This window comes from Salmo salar, chromosome 16, assembly GCF_965601325.2.
Source record: "Salmo salar chromosome 16, fSalSal1, whole genome shotgun sequence".
In the NCBI taxonomy this organism is placed as follows: domain Eukaryota; kingdom Metazoa; phylum Chordata; class Actinopteri; order Salmoniformes; family Salmonidae; genus Salmo; species Salmo salar.
In genome coordinates, this window is record NC_138306.1 from 28,898,099 (window position 1) to 28,915,582 (window position 17,484).

The 17,484-nt window shown below is 40.5% G+C and overlaps 2 protein-coding genes across 2 annotated transcripts; both read right to left on the reverse strand.

Annotated features, from left to right (window-relative positions):
• Positions 1-2,439: 2,439 nt before the first annotated feature.
• Positions 2,440-13,492, reverse strand: LOC106573496 (proline-serine-threonine phosphatase-interacting protein 1). The gene is made up of 15 exons (XM_014148590.3): positions 13,315-13,492; positions 11,932-12,032; positions 11,763-11,837; positions 11,594-11,628; positions 11,376-11,482; positions 11,039-11,101; positions 8,560-8,664; positions 5,871-5,916; positions 4,890-4,969; positions 4,591-4,689; positions 4,261-4,357; positions 3,927-4,014; positions 3,724-3,809; positions 3,112-3,221; positions 2,440-2,987 (listed from the first exon to the last, which is right to left on the reverse strand). The coding sequence occupies exons 1-15, from the start codon at positions 13,342-13,344 to the stop codon at positions 2,859-2,861; spliced, it is 1,251 nt and encodes a 416-aa protein (XP_014004065.1). The 5' UTR covers positions 13,345-13,492; the 3' UTR covers positions 2,440-2,858.
• rcn2 (reticulocalbin 2) lies at positions 12,615-17,458 on the reverse strand. Its single transcript, XM_014148597.3, has 8 exons — positions 17,304-17,458; positions 16,620-16,757; positions 16,434-16,536; positions 16,069-16,265; positions 15,858-15,971; positions 15,666-15,759; positions 15,416-15,558; positions 12,615-15,170 (listed from the first exon to the last, which is right to left on the reverse strand). Exons 2-8 carry the CDS (start codon positions 16,755-16,757, stop codon positions 15,027-15,029), a joined length of 933 nt encoding a protein of 310 aa, XP_014004072.1. The 5' UTR covers positions 17,304-17,458; the 3' UTR covers positions 12,615-15,026.
• Between the last annotated feature and the right edge of the window lie 26 nt (positions 17,459-17,484).

Below are 17,484 nucleotides of genomic sequence, written 5' to 3' on the forward strand. Positions count from 1 at the left end.
GGGTGGGAGAGGGTCTGGTTATTGTCAGCCATTGCCAAGCTGATCTGACCCATTGTGATCCTCACAGGACAGTCATGACACAGTCTTGAGTCACAAATGGACAGCTGCTTGTGGGGTTTTCAAAAATAAAGCCTATAAGGTTGAGTTATTCTGTAGAGGTCACATTGTGTTAGTAGGCCAAATTGTGACCCAAAGAACTATACAGAGCAAAAATATAAACCCAACATGTAAAGTGTTGGTCTCATGAGCTGAAATAAAATATCCCAGAGATGTTCCATAAGCTTATTTCTCTCAAATTTTGTGCACAATTTTGTTAGGGAGCATTTCTCCTTTAATAAGATAATCCATCCATCTGACAGGTGTGGCATATCAAGAAGCTGATTAAACAGCATGATTATTACACAGGTGCAACTTGTGCTGGGGACAATAAAAGGCCACTCTAAAATGTGCAGTTTTGTCACAGAACACAATGCCACAGATGTCTCAAGTTTTGGCAGAGCATACAATTGGCATGCTGATTGTAGTAATGTCCACCAGAGCTATTGCCAGATCATTTAATGTTAATTTCTCTACCATAAGCCACCTCCAACTCGTTTTAGAGAATTTGGCAGCACGTCCAACCGGCCCCACAACTGCAGACCACATGTAACCACGCCAGTCCAGGACCTCCACATCTGGCTTCGTCACCTGCAGGATCGTCTGGGACCAGCCACCCAGACAGCTGATGAAACAAGTATTTCTGTCCGTAATAAAGCCCTTTTGTGGGTGAAAAACTCATTCTGATTGGCTCCCAGGCCCACCCATGGCTGCGCCCCTACCCAGTCATGAAATCCATAGATTAGGGCCTAATGAATTTATTTAAATTGGCTGATTTCCTTATATGAACTGTAAAATCATTGAAATTGTTGCATGTTGCGTGTTTAATTTTGTTCAGTATACATAATAGAGCATAGATTACTCGTGTGAGTGTAACCTCTGAAATACACATCTCTTATAGGTATTTAGGTATTTTATCAAAAATGGAGTCAGTCAAACAAGCCTGGCTAACCCTTGCAAAGAAAACTTACATCTTAATTTGCTAGTTATTGCTGTCATCATCGCAACATTTCTAAATATTTATGTAAACATGTCCAAAGCTAGATTCCTTTACTTCATAAATACATTTAAAATGGTCAAAGTCGAATAGTATCCCTAATGGCCTAAACTCACCAAAGGCGAGCGTGCAAGATTTATTTTAGAATGCATTGTTTTGAATTGTAATGACCCAACTGAAGCTGGGCGGGCAGGTTGGCCACTTTGATGCCTCGCTAAATTAAAACGTGTTTCTTTTTTTGCGATTTATCGCTGGCGCTGTAGTCACACAAAACAATAAAAATGTCATTATTCACTTTTATTTCATCTCATTTGACTTGGAAGAGGTAGCTAAGGGTTGAGGCTTTACCATAGGCTACATGCTAAATTAGACCAATTCTTCCACTTATGGAAACAACAGCGCTATCAGAAAAGATGATTGGAGATATGGACTATCCTGCTAGCATACAGTCAGTGCTCTGCTTGTCCGGTCTTTTCCTCCCGCCTCCCTCTGCTTGCTCTGCCTGCCTTCTTCTGGTGAATTTTTTGCTTAAAGGGATACTTCAGGATTTTGGCAATGAGGCCCTTTATCTACTTCTCCAGAGTCAGATGAACCAGTGGATACCATTTGTATGTCTCTGTGTCTAGTATGAAGGACGTTAGAGGTAGTTTTGCGAGCCAACGCTAATTAGCGTTAGCGCAATGACTGGAAGTCTATGGGTATCTGCTAGCATTCTAGTAGAAAGAGATGTTAGAAATATCGCCCTACATTCATCTAAGCCAGGGGCTGCATTGACAATTGATTATACTTCCTCACTGTCAAAATTGGCAAAAAATACTCCTCTATCCATCGTTTTTGGAATGTTCAATGCTCCCTGACTGGCTAGCTTTCATATCTGTGATTTTTTTGTGTGCTGGACACAGTCAAGAAACTCTATGACCACCACCGTCTCCCCATTATAATTTCTACTCAGTTTCAATTTAGTTTTAGTATTTTTTAAGTTTATCGAGTTTGTTTTCCAGCCACCAAAATATATATTTATAAAAAATAAAAAACATTTTTTTTTACTCAAGACCACGTATGGACCGGATTAGACCGCCTCGCGGGCCGGATTCAGCCCGCAGGTCATTTGTTTGACACCCCTGATCTAAGCCATTGTATTTTGGACAGTTAGCATGTGGACAGTTTATTAGTTGCTCAAACACACAAGGTGTTATTCAATACTATAGCATATTAATAGGTCAGTGATTACCCACTGGGAAAAACACTGGTTGAATCAAAGTTGTTTCCAAATCATTTCAACAACAAAAATGATATGTGATGACATTGAATCAACGTGGAAAACTGATTGGATTTGCAAAAAGTCATCAACGTAAGGGAATTTTTTATTTGAACCTGACAGTGACATGTTTTTGTTGATTTCACTTTGAATTCACCTTAGTTGACAACTCAACCAAATGTAAAAACTAGAGTGCTTTATTTTGCAGCTGTCCTGGCTACAGTAGGATTGTTCAACAACACAAACTGTAGTGCCTGTTGACTTGAGAGGAAAGTAAAACAGCTAAGTGCACATCTCTTTCCATCTTGACAACAAATAAGTTAATAATCTCCATCATTAGATAAAGTCATGGTCTCAGGTCAGTGAGGTCACTCAACAACACATACAGTATAGCCAAGACTGAGCTAACATTATCAGCACTGTTAGGCTTAGAGGAAATAGTCAAACTAAGACATAGGGCTATGCTATGGGCCTTCCAGCCTTACTACTTGTGCCAAGAGGAGCTCATTATTTGGCCAGATAGGATCCAGGGACCAGTCCTGACAGGCCATTCCTCTCCACAGTCCACCAGCCATCCACACCCTGCTCAATGACCACCACCATCTCCCCTGCAGACATGGACAGCTCACCCGCACTCTAGAGACAGTAAGGACAGATTAGGTTTAGTTGTGGTTCAAATGTCACAGAAATGTGAATCCACTCATTCTTAGTGTAGGCCTAGATGTTGAATGCGGCATTTAGGGTGTCAGAGCATTCTGACCTGAGCCTCATAGTCATATAGCGCCTGGTACTCCTCTCTGCTCTCTGAGATGGTTGGCTCCACTGGCTGAAATCCAGGAATGGAGGCGTACACTCCATCTGATGTGTCGGCTAAGGATTACACATGAAGTAGTTGAGGCAAGCAGTTATTGGGTCAAACCACTGGCAGTTTGAAACCTCAGTACCACAGCTATTGACTGAACTAAAATAGTAAGCCCATGTAATGTAGTGTGATGTGATATAGTGTCAGACCCTGCTTAATATTGTGGCAACAGCTACTTTTGCGTCAAGGGACATTTGACGGATGTTTGTGGGGACATCAGGTGGATGTTTGTGCCCCCTGGTGGTCATGTAAATAGATGGAAAACCTGCATGATCAGGTTATGGGCTATTACTGTATGTTTTCACATTATGATTGGAACAAGATCAACACAATGCATTGTTATGGGGAGAAATAAAAAGAGAACATACATAGTTATCCTCTCCATCTCAAATGTATTTTTACCTGAGAAGTAACAATATAATGACTGTGAAAAAACGTTATCTCTCCCCGTCCACAAAAGGTTTCTATTGGTACCACACTTATTTACAGTAATTGTAGCAGCATACAAACCAGTAGGTGGGGCTAATGGCTGTGAACAGTCATTGACGTTAATTTTGGAGCCAGCCGAGGAGTTGCCTTGCAAAAGGTTTGAAAACCTAAAAGTAATTCAACAGAGTTTACTTTGCTTCACATTGTAAACATGCTGTTTTGATGGTTACATGAGTTGAAATGTGCATTCTTGTAGTGCAAAAACAAATTTTAGTATCTCTAACCTCTTCATAACTCCTCCTACAAAGCGGGCACTGCCATTGGTGTCTGTCGAGGGCTCCCTCTCATAGTAGTTCTCAAACACAATGGGAGCTGGGGAGAAACCACAGGCATTCAGCAAAGCAAACTCACCCAAGGCCTAAGTAAAGAGTGTATCACAGAGACATGGCTGCACTGCAAAGTTCAAACAAAGGATGAACATATTTCTCAATGAGGCCACATATTTTCATCAATATTTTACTATGATGACATTTAAAGAGTTAATATTGAAATGTTCAGACCTGGAACATATTCATGTGCACAAACCAGGAAACAGGACAGGTGGTGTATTATACCTACCTGGTGGACTTGAGCCAGTGCTTTTCATCTCAACAAAGCAGTTGATGTCTACCGTGATGTCACACAGTTCTAGAGTTTTCCTCACATCCTCATAACACTGAAAGTACATTTTGGGCACGGCTCAAACACATTCAGTATATTCTTTATTCATCATTACTAATCAGCCTTACTGAGTAGTCTTATAGCTACTATATGATACAGTTGAGACAAATTCTATATTTGTCTTACACACTGGTAAACATGGTACCATGCTTTAAAATGCTCACTAATGCTACTACTGATATTGTGGATTACAGTATGGCTTGGTAAGACAAAACAAACTTGACCAACCTCATCATCTTTGACACATTGCATTGAGAATTGGTTACAGTGGACCCAGATGGCATTCCTTAGGATGTTGATACGATCTCCCTCCTGCTGCTGAAAGACCTGCAAAACAATCCTTCATTGTACAAAATATCTATAGAGAATGCTATGTCCCATATCTATATCCCATTTTTACAACAATCTGTGGACCATCAGCTGGTCTGACAGAAAATATTTACGTAATTTAAGAAAAGTTTGTCTGATCATACTGTACAATCCAACTTGCATTCATTGCAATGACATTAGAATATGCCTCAATGTACCTCACATGTGCTCTCGTGTGTGGTTTCCCATTCTTGGCGAATCTTGTCTAGCTGTTCAATGTTTGACATATATTGTTTTTCTGAGGACAAAGAGGCAAAGGTGGTATTCAGATAATACACAGTTATTGACTCTGAATCATTTTTGAAGATTCATTGGATCCTCAGTCACAGTGGAGGGACAATATACACTAAGTGTGAAAAACATTAAGAACACCTGCTCTTTCCATTACATAGACTGACCAGGTGAATCCAGGTGAAAGCTATGATCCCTTATTGATGTCACTTGTTAAATCCACTTCAATCAGTGTAGATGAAGGGGAGGAGACAGGTTAAAGAAGGATTTTTAAGCCTGGAGACAATTGAGACATGGATTGTGTACATGTGCCATTCAGAGGGTGAATGGGCGAGACAAAATATTTAAGTGCCTTGGAACAGCATATGGTAGTAGGTGTCAGTTGCACCAGTTTGTGTCAAGAACTGCAACTCTGCTGGGTTTTTCACGCTCAACAGTTTCCAGCCAACTTGGACATCCAGCTAACTTGACACAACTGTGGGACGCATTGGAGTCAACATGGGCCAACATCCCTGTGGAACGCTTTCGACACCTTGTAGAGTCCATGCCCCGACGAATTGAGGCTGTTCTGACAGCCAAAAGAAAACACCTTCTTAATAACTCAATATTTGGAAGGTGTTCTTAATGTTTTGTACAATCAGTGTATATGGCCTTTAAAAATATAATATGCAAATTGGATGCAAATTCTAAGATTACTTAATGAAAGAGGAACTGAAACAGATTTTTTTTTTTATTTTAACAGTTAATTTCTGGTAAACCTCAGCATTATGGTGATGAAAGGGACACAAAAACAAATTGTCAAATCATGCTATGGCTTTTCAGCAGTCTTGATTTCAAGTCATGGACTGCCTTTATTTGGAGTACAACAACAGGAAAAGATAGGAGCTCAATAGCCTAATATCGCTTACCTGCCTCTCCTGCTGCCTCTCTGCACTGCTTAGACTTGTTGTGCATCTGCAAACAAACAGGGAAGTTACTGTCACTGACAGGAAACTAATACATAAATGTCAGTACTAAAGAGTACGGAAATTATCTCCCAATTACATAATGAGAAATAATTAAGTTATTTTTTCAAGATAAACCGCCTCTACCCTCTGTTCTACTGGTGAATGTACGATCACTGGAGAACAAATTGGATAAGCTCCGTTCCAGACTATTCTATCAACGGGACCTAATGAACAGTAATATCCTATGCTTCACGGAGTCATGGCTCAAGAGTCATAAACTCAAGGGCGGGGGTGTGTCTCTTTGTTAACAACAGCTTGTGCGCAATCTCTAATATTAAGAAAGTCTCGAGGTTCTGCTCGCCTGATAAACTGTAGACCACACTATTTACCAAGAGAGACTTAATCTATATTTTTTGTAGCTGTCTATTTACCACCACAAACCGATGCTGGCACTAAGACATAACGAGCTATACAGGGCCATAAGCCAACAAGAAAATGCTCATCCAGAGGCATCACTCCTCGTGGCTGGTGATTTTAATGCAGGAAAACTGAAATCCGTTTTACCTCATTTCAACCAGCTTGTCACCTGTGCATCTAGAGGGGAAAAAAACTCTATGTCACCTTTACTCCACACACAGAGGAGCATACAAAGCTCTCCTTCACCCTTCAATTGGCAAATCTGACCATAACTCTATCCTCCTGACTCCCGCTTACAAGCAAAAACTCAAACAGGAAGTACCAGTGACACGCTAAATTAGGAAGTGGTCCGATGAAGCGGTTGTTAAGCTACAGGACTGTTTATGTTCCGGGATTCATCCGATGGCATTGAGGAGTTTACCACATCAGTCACCGGCTTCATTAATAAGTGCATCAACAACGTCGCCCCCACAGTGACCAAACGTACATATCCCAACCAGAAGCCATGGATTACAGGCAGCATCCACACTGAGCTAAAGGATAGAACTTCCGCTTTCAAGGAGCGGGACACTAACCCGGACGCTTATAAGAAGTCCCGCTACGTCCTCCGATGAACCATCAAACAGGCAAAGCATCAATACAGAACTAAGATCGAATCCTTGTACTCATGCACTCGTCGGATGTGGCAGGGCTTGCAAACTATCATGGATTACATAGGGAAACCCAGCTAACGGCAGCCCAGTGACACGAGCCTACCAGACGAGTTAAATGCCTTCTATGCTCACTTCGAGGCAAGCAACACTGAACCATGTGTGAGCCAGACGGATTACCAGGACGCATACTCAGAGCATGCACAGACCAGCTGGCAAGTGTCTTCACTGACATTTTCAACCTCTCCCTGACCCAGTCTGTAATACTACAGTACATGTTTCAAGCAGAGCACCATAGTCCCTGTGGCCAAGAACGCCAAGGTAAATGACTATCGCCCCGTAGCACTCACACCTGTAGCCATGAAATGCTTTGAAAGGCTGGTCATGGCTCACATCAACACCATCATCACAGACCCCCTGGACCCACTCCAATTCGCATACTGCCCCAACAAATCCAGAGAGAACGCAATCTCGATTGCACTCCACACCTCCCTTTCCCACTTCTACAAAAGAAACACCTACGTGAGAATGCTGTTCATTGACTACAGCTCAACACCATAGATCCCTCGAAGCTCATCACTAAGCTAAGGTCCCTGGGACTGAACACCTCCCTCTGCAACTGGATCCCAGGTGGTCAGGGTAGGCAATAACACATACACCACGCTGACCCTCAACACGGGAGCCCCTCAGGGGTGCGTGCTTAGTCCCCTCCTGTACTCACAGTTCACCCACGACTGCGTGGCCGCGCACTACGCCAACACCAACATTAAGTTTGCTGACAACAGGACGGTGGTAGGCCTGATCACCGACGACGATGATACAGCCTATAGGGAGGAGGTCAGAGATCTGGCAGTGTGGTGCCAGGACAACAACCTCTCCCTCAACGTTAGTAAAACAAAGGGGCTGATGGGCCCATAGACTCTCAAAAAGTTCTACAATTGCACGATCGAGAGCATTTTGACTGGCTGCATCACCGGTTGGTATGGAAACTGCTTGGCATCCGACAGCAAGGCGATATAGTGGGTAGTGCGTACATCACTAGGGCTGAGCTCCCTGCCATCCAGGACCTCTATACCAGGCGGTATCAGAGGAAGGCCCAAAAAATTGTCAAAGACTCCAATGCACCACATCTGGAACTAACCGGATATATACTGACACGCACGCACGCGCCCACCCACCACCACCCACCACCCACCACCACCCACCACCACCACCACCACCACCACCACCGGTTAAAGAAGGATTTTTAAGCCTGGAGACAATTAAGACATGGATTGTGTACATGTGCCATTCAGAGGGTGAATGGGCAAAAGACAAAAGATATAGGTGCATGGTAGTATGAACTGAGGCAGTTTTGCCAAACCATTCACTGCAATTCACATCCTCTGTTATTACCCCCACAATTCAAAACATATAGCCTACAGACTGACCTACAACTACTGTATGTTACATTTTACACAAATACTCAGGGAGCACAGTGTTACGATTTCATACAATTTAATGGTATATTTCTAAGCCTGGTTCCCATTGTCAGTTAAGTAGATGTGTTGTCCAGTGTGCATGGATAGAGTTGAATGATTTACCCTTTCAGCCTGCTTGGGTGTGGTGGTGGCTGCACTGCTCATCCTCTCAGCAGCTTGCTCTGCCTCATCTGCCTCTCTGCATCTTTGGTCATAGGACCTTTTAGACTGGGAAAGGACACACAGAAAGGGAACTTGTTATCAAGTTTACAATACTACACAATGCACTTACCTCTAGGGCTGTAGCGGTGAACGTATTACCGCCACACCTGCGGTCACGAGTCATGAAGTCAGTCAAATTCCACGTGAGCCTTTAGTCATGCTAATTAGGCTTCTCCAAGCTCTGATGCTGCTGATGGTCATTAGTAGCCTACCAAACTTGCTAACTGCCTGGTACCCAGCACTTTATTGTCCCTCTAATCACTGCATCAATGCAAATGTAATCGAAAATGTTATATATTTTTTTAATACACTCGCAAAAAAATGTAAACCTGTTTTCGCTTTGTTTTATGGGGTATTGTGTGTAGATTGCTTTTTATTTTATTTTTTTAATCCATTTTAAGTTAAGGCTGTAACTTAACAAAATGTGGAAAAGGTCAAGGGGTCTGAATACTTTCCGAAGGCACTGTAAACAGGGCATGAGTTTCAAGTTTTTGGAAGATAATTTTCACCATAAAAATGCACCTTTATAATAAAAGCATTACATGCATAATCGCATTTGCGGTCACTTTTGATAATGGTGTTTTCCAGCAAATGGAACATTCATGCTTATAGCCTACTGCCGTGTGTGCATTGCTGCGCTTATAATGTGAAGAAAAAGCCTAATAGTTTATCAACATTCTAAGCTAAATGTTCAGATCTGTTGGGTCAGCCACATTGCATTTTTTTTATGCTAGTGGTTGTATTAATTTGGGATCTATCGCATCCCACAATTGTCCCAGGCTATGTTCGGAATATTTATTTCTCGCACAGAATAGGTGAACTTTTGTACTATGGTGGATAGTAGATTGACATAGGCTAGTGCTTTTGCTGTTCGTTAGGCCTACTCATCTTGTTGGCTGACGAAAAGTAAATGTGGACAGTTCTTCCAATATCTTCAATATGCACCTCGAAATTGGATAAGGACGCGCGTAGTTGCATCCCGGAAGTGTCTGTCTTCACTTGTAGCCTGTGAGATAGACCCGATCACGTGATGGAGAGCCATGTGAGTGAGAGGTGCTTCGGGGAGAATGGCACAACGCAGCACTCGGGGCCCAAGGGCACAATGGCCACAAAAAGCATGGATTTTTTTTAGGGTGCATTAAGGCCACATAAAGGGGATGCAGCTGTGAAATTCAAGGCATTATCAAGTGGTTGTCAAATTTTGAATGAGAGATTGATGAATTGTGTATAGTCTGTGCAAAAAACTAAGCAGAGCTCATGCCTTTCAAGCAACTTTTTTCAAATCATTATTTGAGTCGCATCATGCAGCCTTAAAATGTATTAAAAATCAAAACATATAGCCCAACATTTGTAGAACAACTAAAGTTACATTAATAACTCTAAATTAAGCATATAGGAGTACCCATTTCCTTGATAACCACTCAACAAAGAATAGCAGCATGTGTGAACTCAAATCGTTTGGAGAAAATATACTTTCTATTTTATTCAGCTTTGTTAAATTGTTTTCTTCATACTATAAAATAATATAAAATAATGCATGCCACAGAATTCTAAGCAAATCTTGTCTGCTAAATGAACTAGTGTAGCCCACAGCCATTTGGCATAGCCAGATTAGGACCTAACATAAGGACAACTCAGAGTATGCTATTCTGTTCTCCTGAAATAGACTACATTTTCTTCATATCATACTTCTTTAGACCTGTCTAAAATAATCAATTTATTGTGAAGGTGTAGGCTATATTACATGGATTTATTAGACTTTTTAAAATGTAGATGTTCCAAAATAAGGGCTAAATAAAATAAATAAAATAAAACGGTCAATTACCATGAGACTGACAGTTATTTGCTTGACAATCACCGGCTGACAAAATGTTGTGACTACCACAGCCCTACTCACCTCCAATTATTAGATTAAGACAGCTATTATTAATAGACACTTTTCATGAAGCTGCTGCCAGATAAGGAACAGAAAGTGCAATCGAGAGCGAGAGATGCATGTGCAAGCAGGGAGACTAAAATAAAACAAATAGAGCAGGATTTCCTGAGCTGAGAGTTCTGTTTTAGAGGCGCTCCCTCGGCTTGCCACTGAATGGCCCTCTTTGTTTCCTTTCTTATCTGTATGCTCTTACTGGTGCAAACTATTATTCCGGAAAATTACAAATTCCCTTACCGGTATATAATTTCACCTGACAGAAAAACATTATGGTTTTCCTGAACCATACTAACTAAAGGACCTTTGAAAGTAAAGCTAAAATAACCCTGACACATTGAGTTAAGCCCTACCTACCACAGACAAACTATACGGAATAGGGTTTCACGTCACACAAATGAGCATACAGATAAAGAAATTAAGAAGGGTTTTGGTAGGAACTGTGCTCACCTCCATTGTTTTCTTGTATAAAGACAACTTCATCTTCTGAACCTTGTCCATTACGCCTTCAAACTGAGACAGAGAAAAACATGCTGTGACTGATGCAAAAATAGCTGATCAATTACAGATCAATAGTGGATTCATCTCTTCTAACCACTGATCCTTTCTCTGTCCTTAAACAGCAAATGGTTAACATTTGAAATCAAAGTACATGATTTAATAGTACAACATACTCTATGTAGATATTCACCACCATGCACTAACAATAGATTGTCTTTAGGCCTTGTTTAGGTGAATGCTATTTATAGCATTAATGTGGTGAAAGCTAAAAATGTCAAACCAAAACCTTTTTTCTCTGTTCTTTCTGTCGATCCCTGAACTGTTCCATGCTCTTGACCTCTTCCTTTAACATCCCAGAGAGCTGTATGTGTAGGTTCCCAATGTTCTCAATTTCTACAAAACATGAAGTAACACAACATTACAAATCTGGGATGAAGTAGTGCTGCTTACAGATGTTTCAACTCCATAGCTACAAGTGGATGATTAAAATTCTGTTCTACTTACGGACTTTGAGTTGGTCAATGGATGCTCTCAAAGTGCTGTGAAAAGAATATAACTGTGAGAAAGTGCAAATACATTTATTTTACACAATACATTATCACACACACCTCTCTCTCTCTACCAAAACTTAGGGCATTTCGTTTCCATGAATCGTGAGAGTAGAGCCACTCACCTGATCTCACAAAGACCCCCTGCCTTGCGTGCAATCATCACCAACTCCTTGCCATATCTCTCTTCAGCGGATGCCCTATCCAATGGAAACACAATATTTCTTAACTTATAATTGTGACGTAATATAACTTCATACACAATGTAGGAACTGCTTTGCTGCCACCAACTACCTCATCTTCAAGAGCTCCTCCATGTCTTTGCACATCCGTCGACCCTCACAGAGTCTCTGGATGAGAGCCTCATATCCCACATTACTGATGAAATCCACTCCCTACAACCATACACAATCATAGCATTATCTTAACTTCAAAGAAAAGAAAATGCAAAGATTTAATACAAAGGTCCAAAGAAAGTCCCTTTTTTCGAAAAATAGATGCAAATATAAATCTTTCAGCTACAGCAGCTTTTGACACTTTTATAGATTTATGGTGTTTGTCAAAACAAAATGCTTTCATGGATGCCGTGTACATAATAGTATTGAATGCCAGTGCAGGTGAAAGTTATAAGTTAAATGACATATCACATACTGTAGTAGGCCTTCAGTGGAGATGTTGCTGGCCCAAACTGTATCACTCATACCTTATACTACACACTACCCAGTTTCCACAGGAAAACAGTCATAAATAGTAGCTTGGTCATAAAAATCCCTTAGCAGCCTCATGTATCAACAGCAAACCATTGACTGTCGTCTGTTAACTGAACTTTGGCTAATGCATGATTGTGTACTATGTGAAGTAAAACATTTATAAATGAATGTACAATACAGAATGCCAAATACAGGTATCGTATTGTTACACAATATCAAACATCATTCAATGCCAAACTATTTCATACAAAGTAATAAGAAAACATGTGCAATAGGGTAATTTTTATTTGCAAAGGTTAGAAGGGTATTATTGCACTGAGCCTGCTATGCAAATCAACCCAGAAGCTATCTGTAGTTTTGTAGATTACAGTTCTGACAATGCATCACAGTCAGAAGATCAAATACAGAAAGATAAAAGAGCCTAGCCTGTTTTACAGGAAACTCAGCATAGAGGTACTGACACTCAGAAATTAGAAATCCAGCGAAGAGAATAAGTTACAACAATGTTCTGTGGGCCTAGTTATTTAGATAAATTACAAAATATAACACACTAGCACATGTATTAACGCCACACATTGAAAAGCAAGTTTCCACATAAAATAATTACACAAGTACATTTCTTCATCATAGCATATGAAATAAAGTTTTAGTCTAGTATGTTTAGAAAAAGAATGAAGTTGGCTGTGAGTCCATAGAACAAACATTTGTAAAGACGACAATCTGAGAGCCAATGAAAAAACTAAGTTGAATTTAGTAAAGGGCTGCCTCTGATACAGGTGTACTGCCTCAAATGTTGTTACCACAATACAGTTTGGATCAAGCAGTAAATAATTTAGCCGTCTCTGTTGATAGCCTCTGTGCAGTGCATTTTTTTTAAAATAACCTCAACCTTATATTATCCATAAAGATCATATAGATTGAGCATCAAAGTGGTTAGTGAAAAGTCAAGACGTTAAAGTGAACTCACCCAAAATGCATCTTGGAATTGTAAAGACATCTCAGCAGTAGATCAAATGTGATATCCTCTGTGAGGGCATTCAGTAAAGAAGGCACTTATGGTTCTTTGAGGCCGAGTCAAAGCCAGTGAAAATTATAATGCCACACACAGGAAACACCCAGTCAGTAGACATGGCTTGAAGTTAACTCGTTTGACTCAAATGAGGAAGAGCTTCAGTGTGATGTTATCTAAAACAGACAGCCTGCATCCAAGATAACATTAAAAGTTTGTTGTCATTTGATAAATGGATACCCTAAAAAAATTGAAATACGTATTCTATGGGGAAATGATCATACAATCCACCCATTCAGAAATGTTGCATGTAAATCAATAATACTTCTTGAACTGAAAACATATATATACAGTACCAGTCAAACGTTGGGACACACCTACTCATTCATGGGTTTTTCTTTATTTTGACTATTTCTACATTGTAGAATAATAGTGAAGACAACTATGAAATAACACATATGGAATCATGTAGTAACCAAACAGTGTTAAAACAAATCAAAATATATTTTATATTCTTCAAAGTAGCCACCCTTTGCCTTGATGACCGCTTTGCACTCTCTTGGCATTCTCTCAACCATCTTCACCTGGAATGCTTTTCCAACAGTCTTGAAGGAGTTCCCACATATGCGGAATACTTGTTGGCTGCTTTTCCTTCACTCTGCGGTCCAACTCATCCCAAAACATCTCAATTGGGTTGAGGTCAGGTTATTGTGAAGGCCAGGTCATCTGATGCAGCACTCCATCACCCTCCTTCTTGGTCAAATAGACCTTACAAAGCCTGGAGATGTGTTGAGTCATTGCCCTGTTGAAAAACAATGATAATCCCACTAAGCGTCAACCAGATGGGATGGCATATTGCTGCAGAATGCTGTGGTAGCCATGCTGGTTAACTGTTCCTTGAATTCTAAATAAATCACTGACAGTGTCACCAGCAAAGCACACCCATACCATCACACTTCCATGCTTCACGGTAGGAACCACACATTCGGAGATCATCCGTTCACCTACTCTGCGTCTCACAAAGACACAGCGGTTGGAACCAAAAATCTCAGATTTGCACTCATCAGACCAAATGACAGATTTCCACCGGTCTAATGTCCATTGCTCGTGTTTCTTGGCCCAAGCAAGTCTCTTCTTATTATTGGTGTCCTTTAGTAGTGGTTTCTTTGCAGCAATTTGACCATGAAGGCCTGATTCACACAGTCTCCTCTGAAAAGTTGATGTTAAGATGTGGCTGTTACTTGAACTCTATGAAGCATTTATTTGGGCTGCAATTTCTGAGGCTGGTAACTCTAATGAACTTATCCTCTGCAGCAGAGGTAACTCTGGGTCTCCCTTTCCTGTGGCGGGCCTCATGAGAGCCAGTTTCATCATAGCACTTGAAGGTTTATGCAACTGCACTTGAAAACTTTCACAACACAACTGATTGGCTCAAACACATTAATGAAAGAAATGCCACAAATGAACTTTTAACAAGGCACACCTGTTAATTGAAATGCATTCCAGGTGACTACCTCATGAAGCTGGTTGAGAGAATGCCAAGCGTGTGCAAAGCTGTCATCTAGGCAAAGGGTGGCTACTTTGAAGAATCTCAAATATTTGTTGATTTGTTTAACAGTTTTTTGGTTACTGGTACTGGTACTGTACATCACAGTAAAAAAAAACATCTGTTATAATTCGTCGTGTGACACATGCAGTTGTCTTCCATAGTCTGTTACTTCACTATTCATAAACATTTCTTGATTTTTCAAAACCTCTGCCTCTGACAGTCTCCCATCACCATCTTGGTCCATTTCTTTGATGAGGTGAATAGCCTGTTAAAACATAAGAGCAAAGCAAAAGAATTAGAGCAAACTGAAGAGAACTGATAGATACACCCACTTTCAATGGGGATAGCATTCATACCAGCCAATGTATAAATGTTTCCATACCCTGACTGCACTTCACTTCACAGGAACTAATATGTTATAAACAAATTAGAAATGGCACTCCTAGAGCACCCTAGTGAGGCATGGCTGTCCATGTAATGCAGAGACACGGTAGTGTAGTGGTTACTCACCTCCTCCCGTGCAGAGCCATAGCTGTTAGGGGCCACCCAGCGGAGCTGCTCCTCTCGATTCAACTTGCCATCCTTGTCTTGATCATAGAGGTCGTCAAAGCGGACAGTTTCCTCAATCTCCCACTTTGATGGGTCATCCTCCTCTGAAGTACACAAACACACATTACTAAAGCAGGAAAGCCAACTCAGCCCTTACAAAACATTAATCATAGTATGTTGAGAAAAACACAAAGCATTCTTCTGTGCTTACCATTAGTTCGAACATCTCCAATAAATTCACTTAGACTGATGAACCCATCTTTATCTGTGTCATATTCACTCAACACATCTTCAACGGCAAAATCCTAAAAGAAAAAATAGCAAAATATTACCACACCAAACATTTGATTCTGCTCATGTGGATACAAATGTAAACAGCTTGTTTTGTGTAGAAATGTCTTACAGCCATGTAATCCACTTCAGATGGGTGTGTAAATGCAAGAAACTCAGTTAGGTTAAGGCCTGGTGTGCCACCCATATCAGCAAAATCAAAGCGCTTCTTTTCCTTTAAGTGGAGCTAAAAAGGAAAAGATTGATAAGTACTGTGTAGAGCATGTGCGATCCATATGTTGTCAACAATAAAATAAAGGCTGGTACAACTAAGATGATCATACAAATCTGAGTGACTCTTCCTCTGGATCCTCCAGAACAGCATTCTCATCAATATTAATGACTCGTTCATGGACAACCATGTTGTATTCTTCCCACGACACAACACCATCGTTGTTGGTGTCAAATTCAGGGAAGCGCTCCTCTGCATCATCCAATGCGTATTTCTTGTAGACATGTTGAATCCATAGTGTGATCTCCTCTGTAGTGACAATATATTACACATACTGTACAGGCAGTAGATGACACATACAGTATCCATACCATTATATCAACTGAGTGAATTTGTTATAACAATGTGGGATTCATTTTTCATCTGAAAGTCAAAATACATCCTAAAACAAAGTCTTTTTTTTATTTTATTTTTTACCTGAGGTTAAATGTTTGTCAGAATCTTTATCAATCTTCTTCAGGATTTCCATAATTTTGTTCTTTTGCTCAGCTGGACTAAGTTTCTTTATTTCATCTTTTTCCTAAAACCCAAGTTATAGAAATGGTGAGATAGTGAATATGACTGAAAGGGGATATTCTTCAGATGATAGAGAGAAATGACAACCTCAGTTCCCAATAGGAGATCCATGTCGTGCTCAGGGCTGTGCTGATGACCCACATGATGATCTTCATGATTGTGGGAGCTCTCTCCAAAGGCACAGTGCATTACAAGCAATGCAATGGGTAAAACTGAGTATTTCATCTATGACGGGGAACAAAAGCGTCATGTTATGATTTTAGCATTCTTCGTAAATTTAAAGAAGAATATAGATTGACAATCATATAATATGTATTTCACATATCAATGTTGTAACTGTCTGGTTCTGGTTCACCTACTATTAGCTGTATGAAACGTGAAGACAATAGCGCTGAGCTACCTGGTGGTGGTTGACATTAAAGAGACTGGACAGTTTGGGCTACAACAATACAGTACTGTTGCTAGCTAGGTAACGACTAACGTTAGCTAGCTAGCAACCAAAGTGTTGCTGTCAGTCATTGACCCCCACACCCCTCAAAAACATACCATGACAAACAATAGACCTAAGCTTACTTGGCTTGTAACGTTAGGTTACTAGGACGCTAACTAGCTATCGTTAGCTAATAATACTGAGAATTTTTCTGAAATACACTGAGTTGGTGACAATGAATGTCTGACAAAACTTGAGGATTCTGAACTGGTCAGACGTTTGGTAAAGTTAGCTGAGTGACTGCCTGGCTATTTTAGGAGAACATTATGTCGTAAACAGACCTTTGCTTATGCAAATTCCTCGTTCCAGCTCGCAAAATCTGGGTTAAAATTGGATTGATGTCCAATAATGATGAAGATTCCAGGAGCAAGAGGACACGAGCAGATCTACTTGATAAAAAAAAACGTTAAATATTATTATTGTATCCCGCCCATTTACTTGGTTGCCATGGTTGAAAGTTTA

Bases quoted from the DNA above. Each gene is read 5' to 3' on its own strand.
- LOC106573496 (XM_014148590.3), bottom strand. From the start codon at position 13,344: ATGTCTTTACAATTCCAAGATGCATTTTGG. The intron at 4,970-5,870 runs GTAAGCGATATT...CTTTGTCCTCAG, and splicing joins AGAGGCAGCAGGAGAGGCAG to AAAAACAATATATGTCAAAC. The intron at 4,015-4,260 runs GTAGGTATAATA...GTTTCTCCCCAG, and splicing joins CACTGGCTCAAGTCCACCAG to CTCCCATTGTGTTTGAGAAC.
- rcn2 (XM_014148597.3), bottom strand. From the start codon at position 16,757: ATGAAATACTCAGTTTTACCCATTGCATTGCTTGTAATGCACTGTGCC. The intron at 16,266-16,433 runs GTAAAAAATAAA...TTGTCACTACAG, and splicing joins TGACAAACATTTAACCTCAG to AGGAGATCACACTATGGATT. The intron at 15,972-16,068 runs GTATGATCATCT...TTTCCTTTTTAG, and splicing joins AGGAAGAGTCACTCAGATTT to CTCCACTTAAAGGAAAAGAA.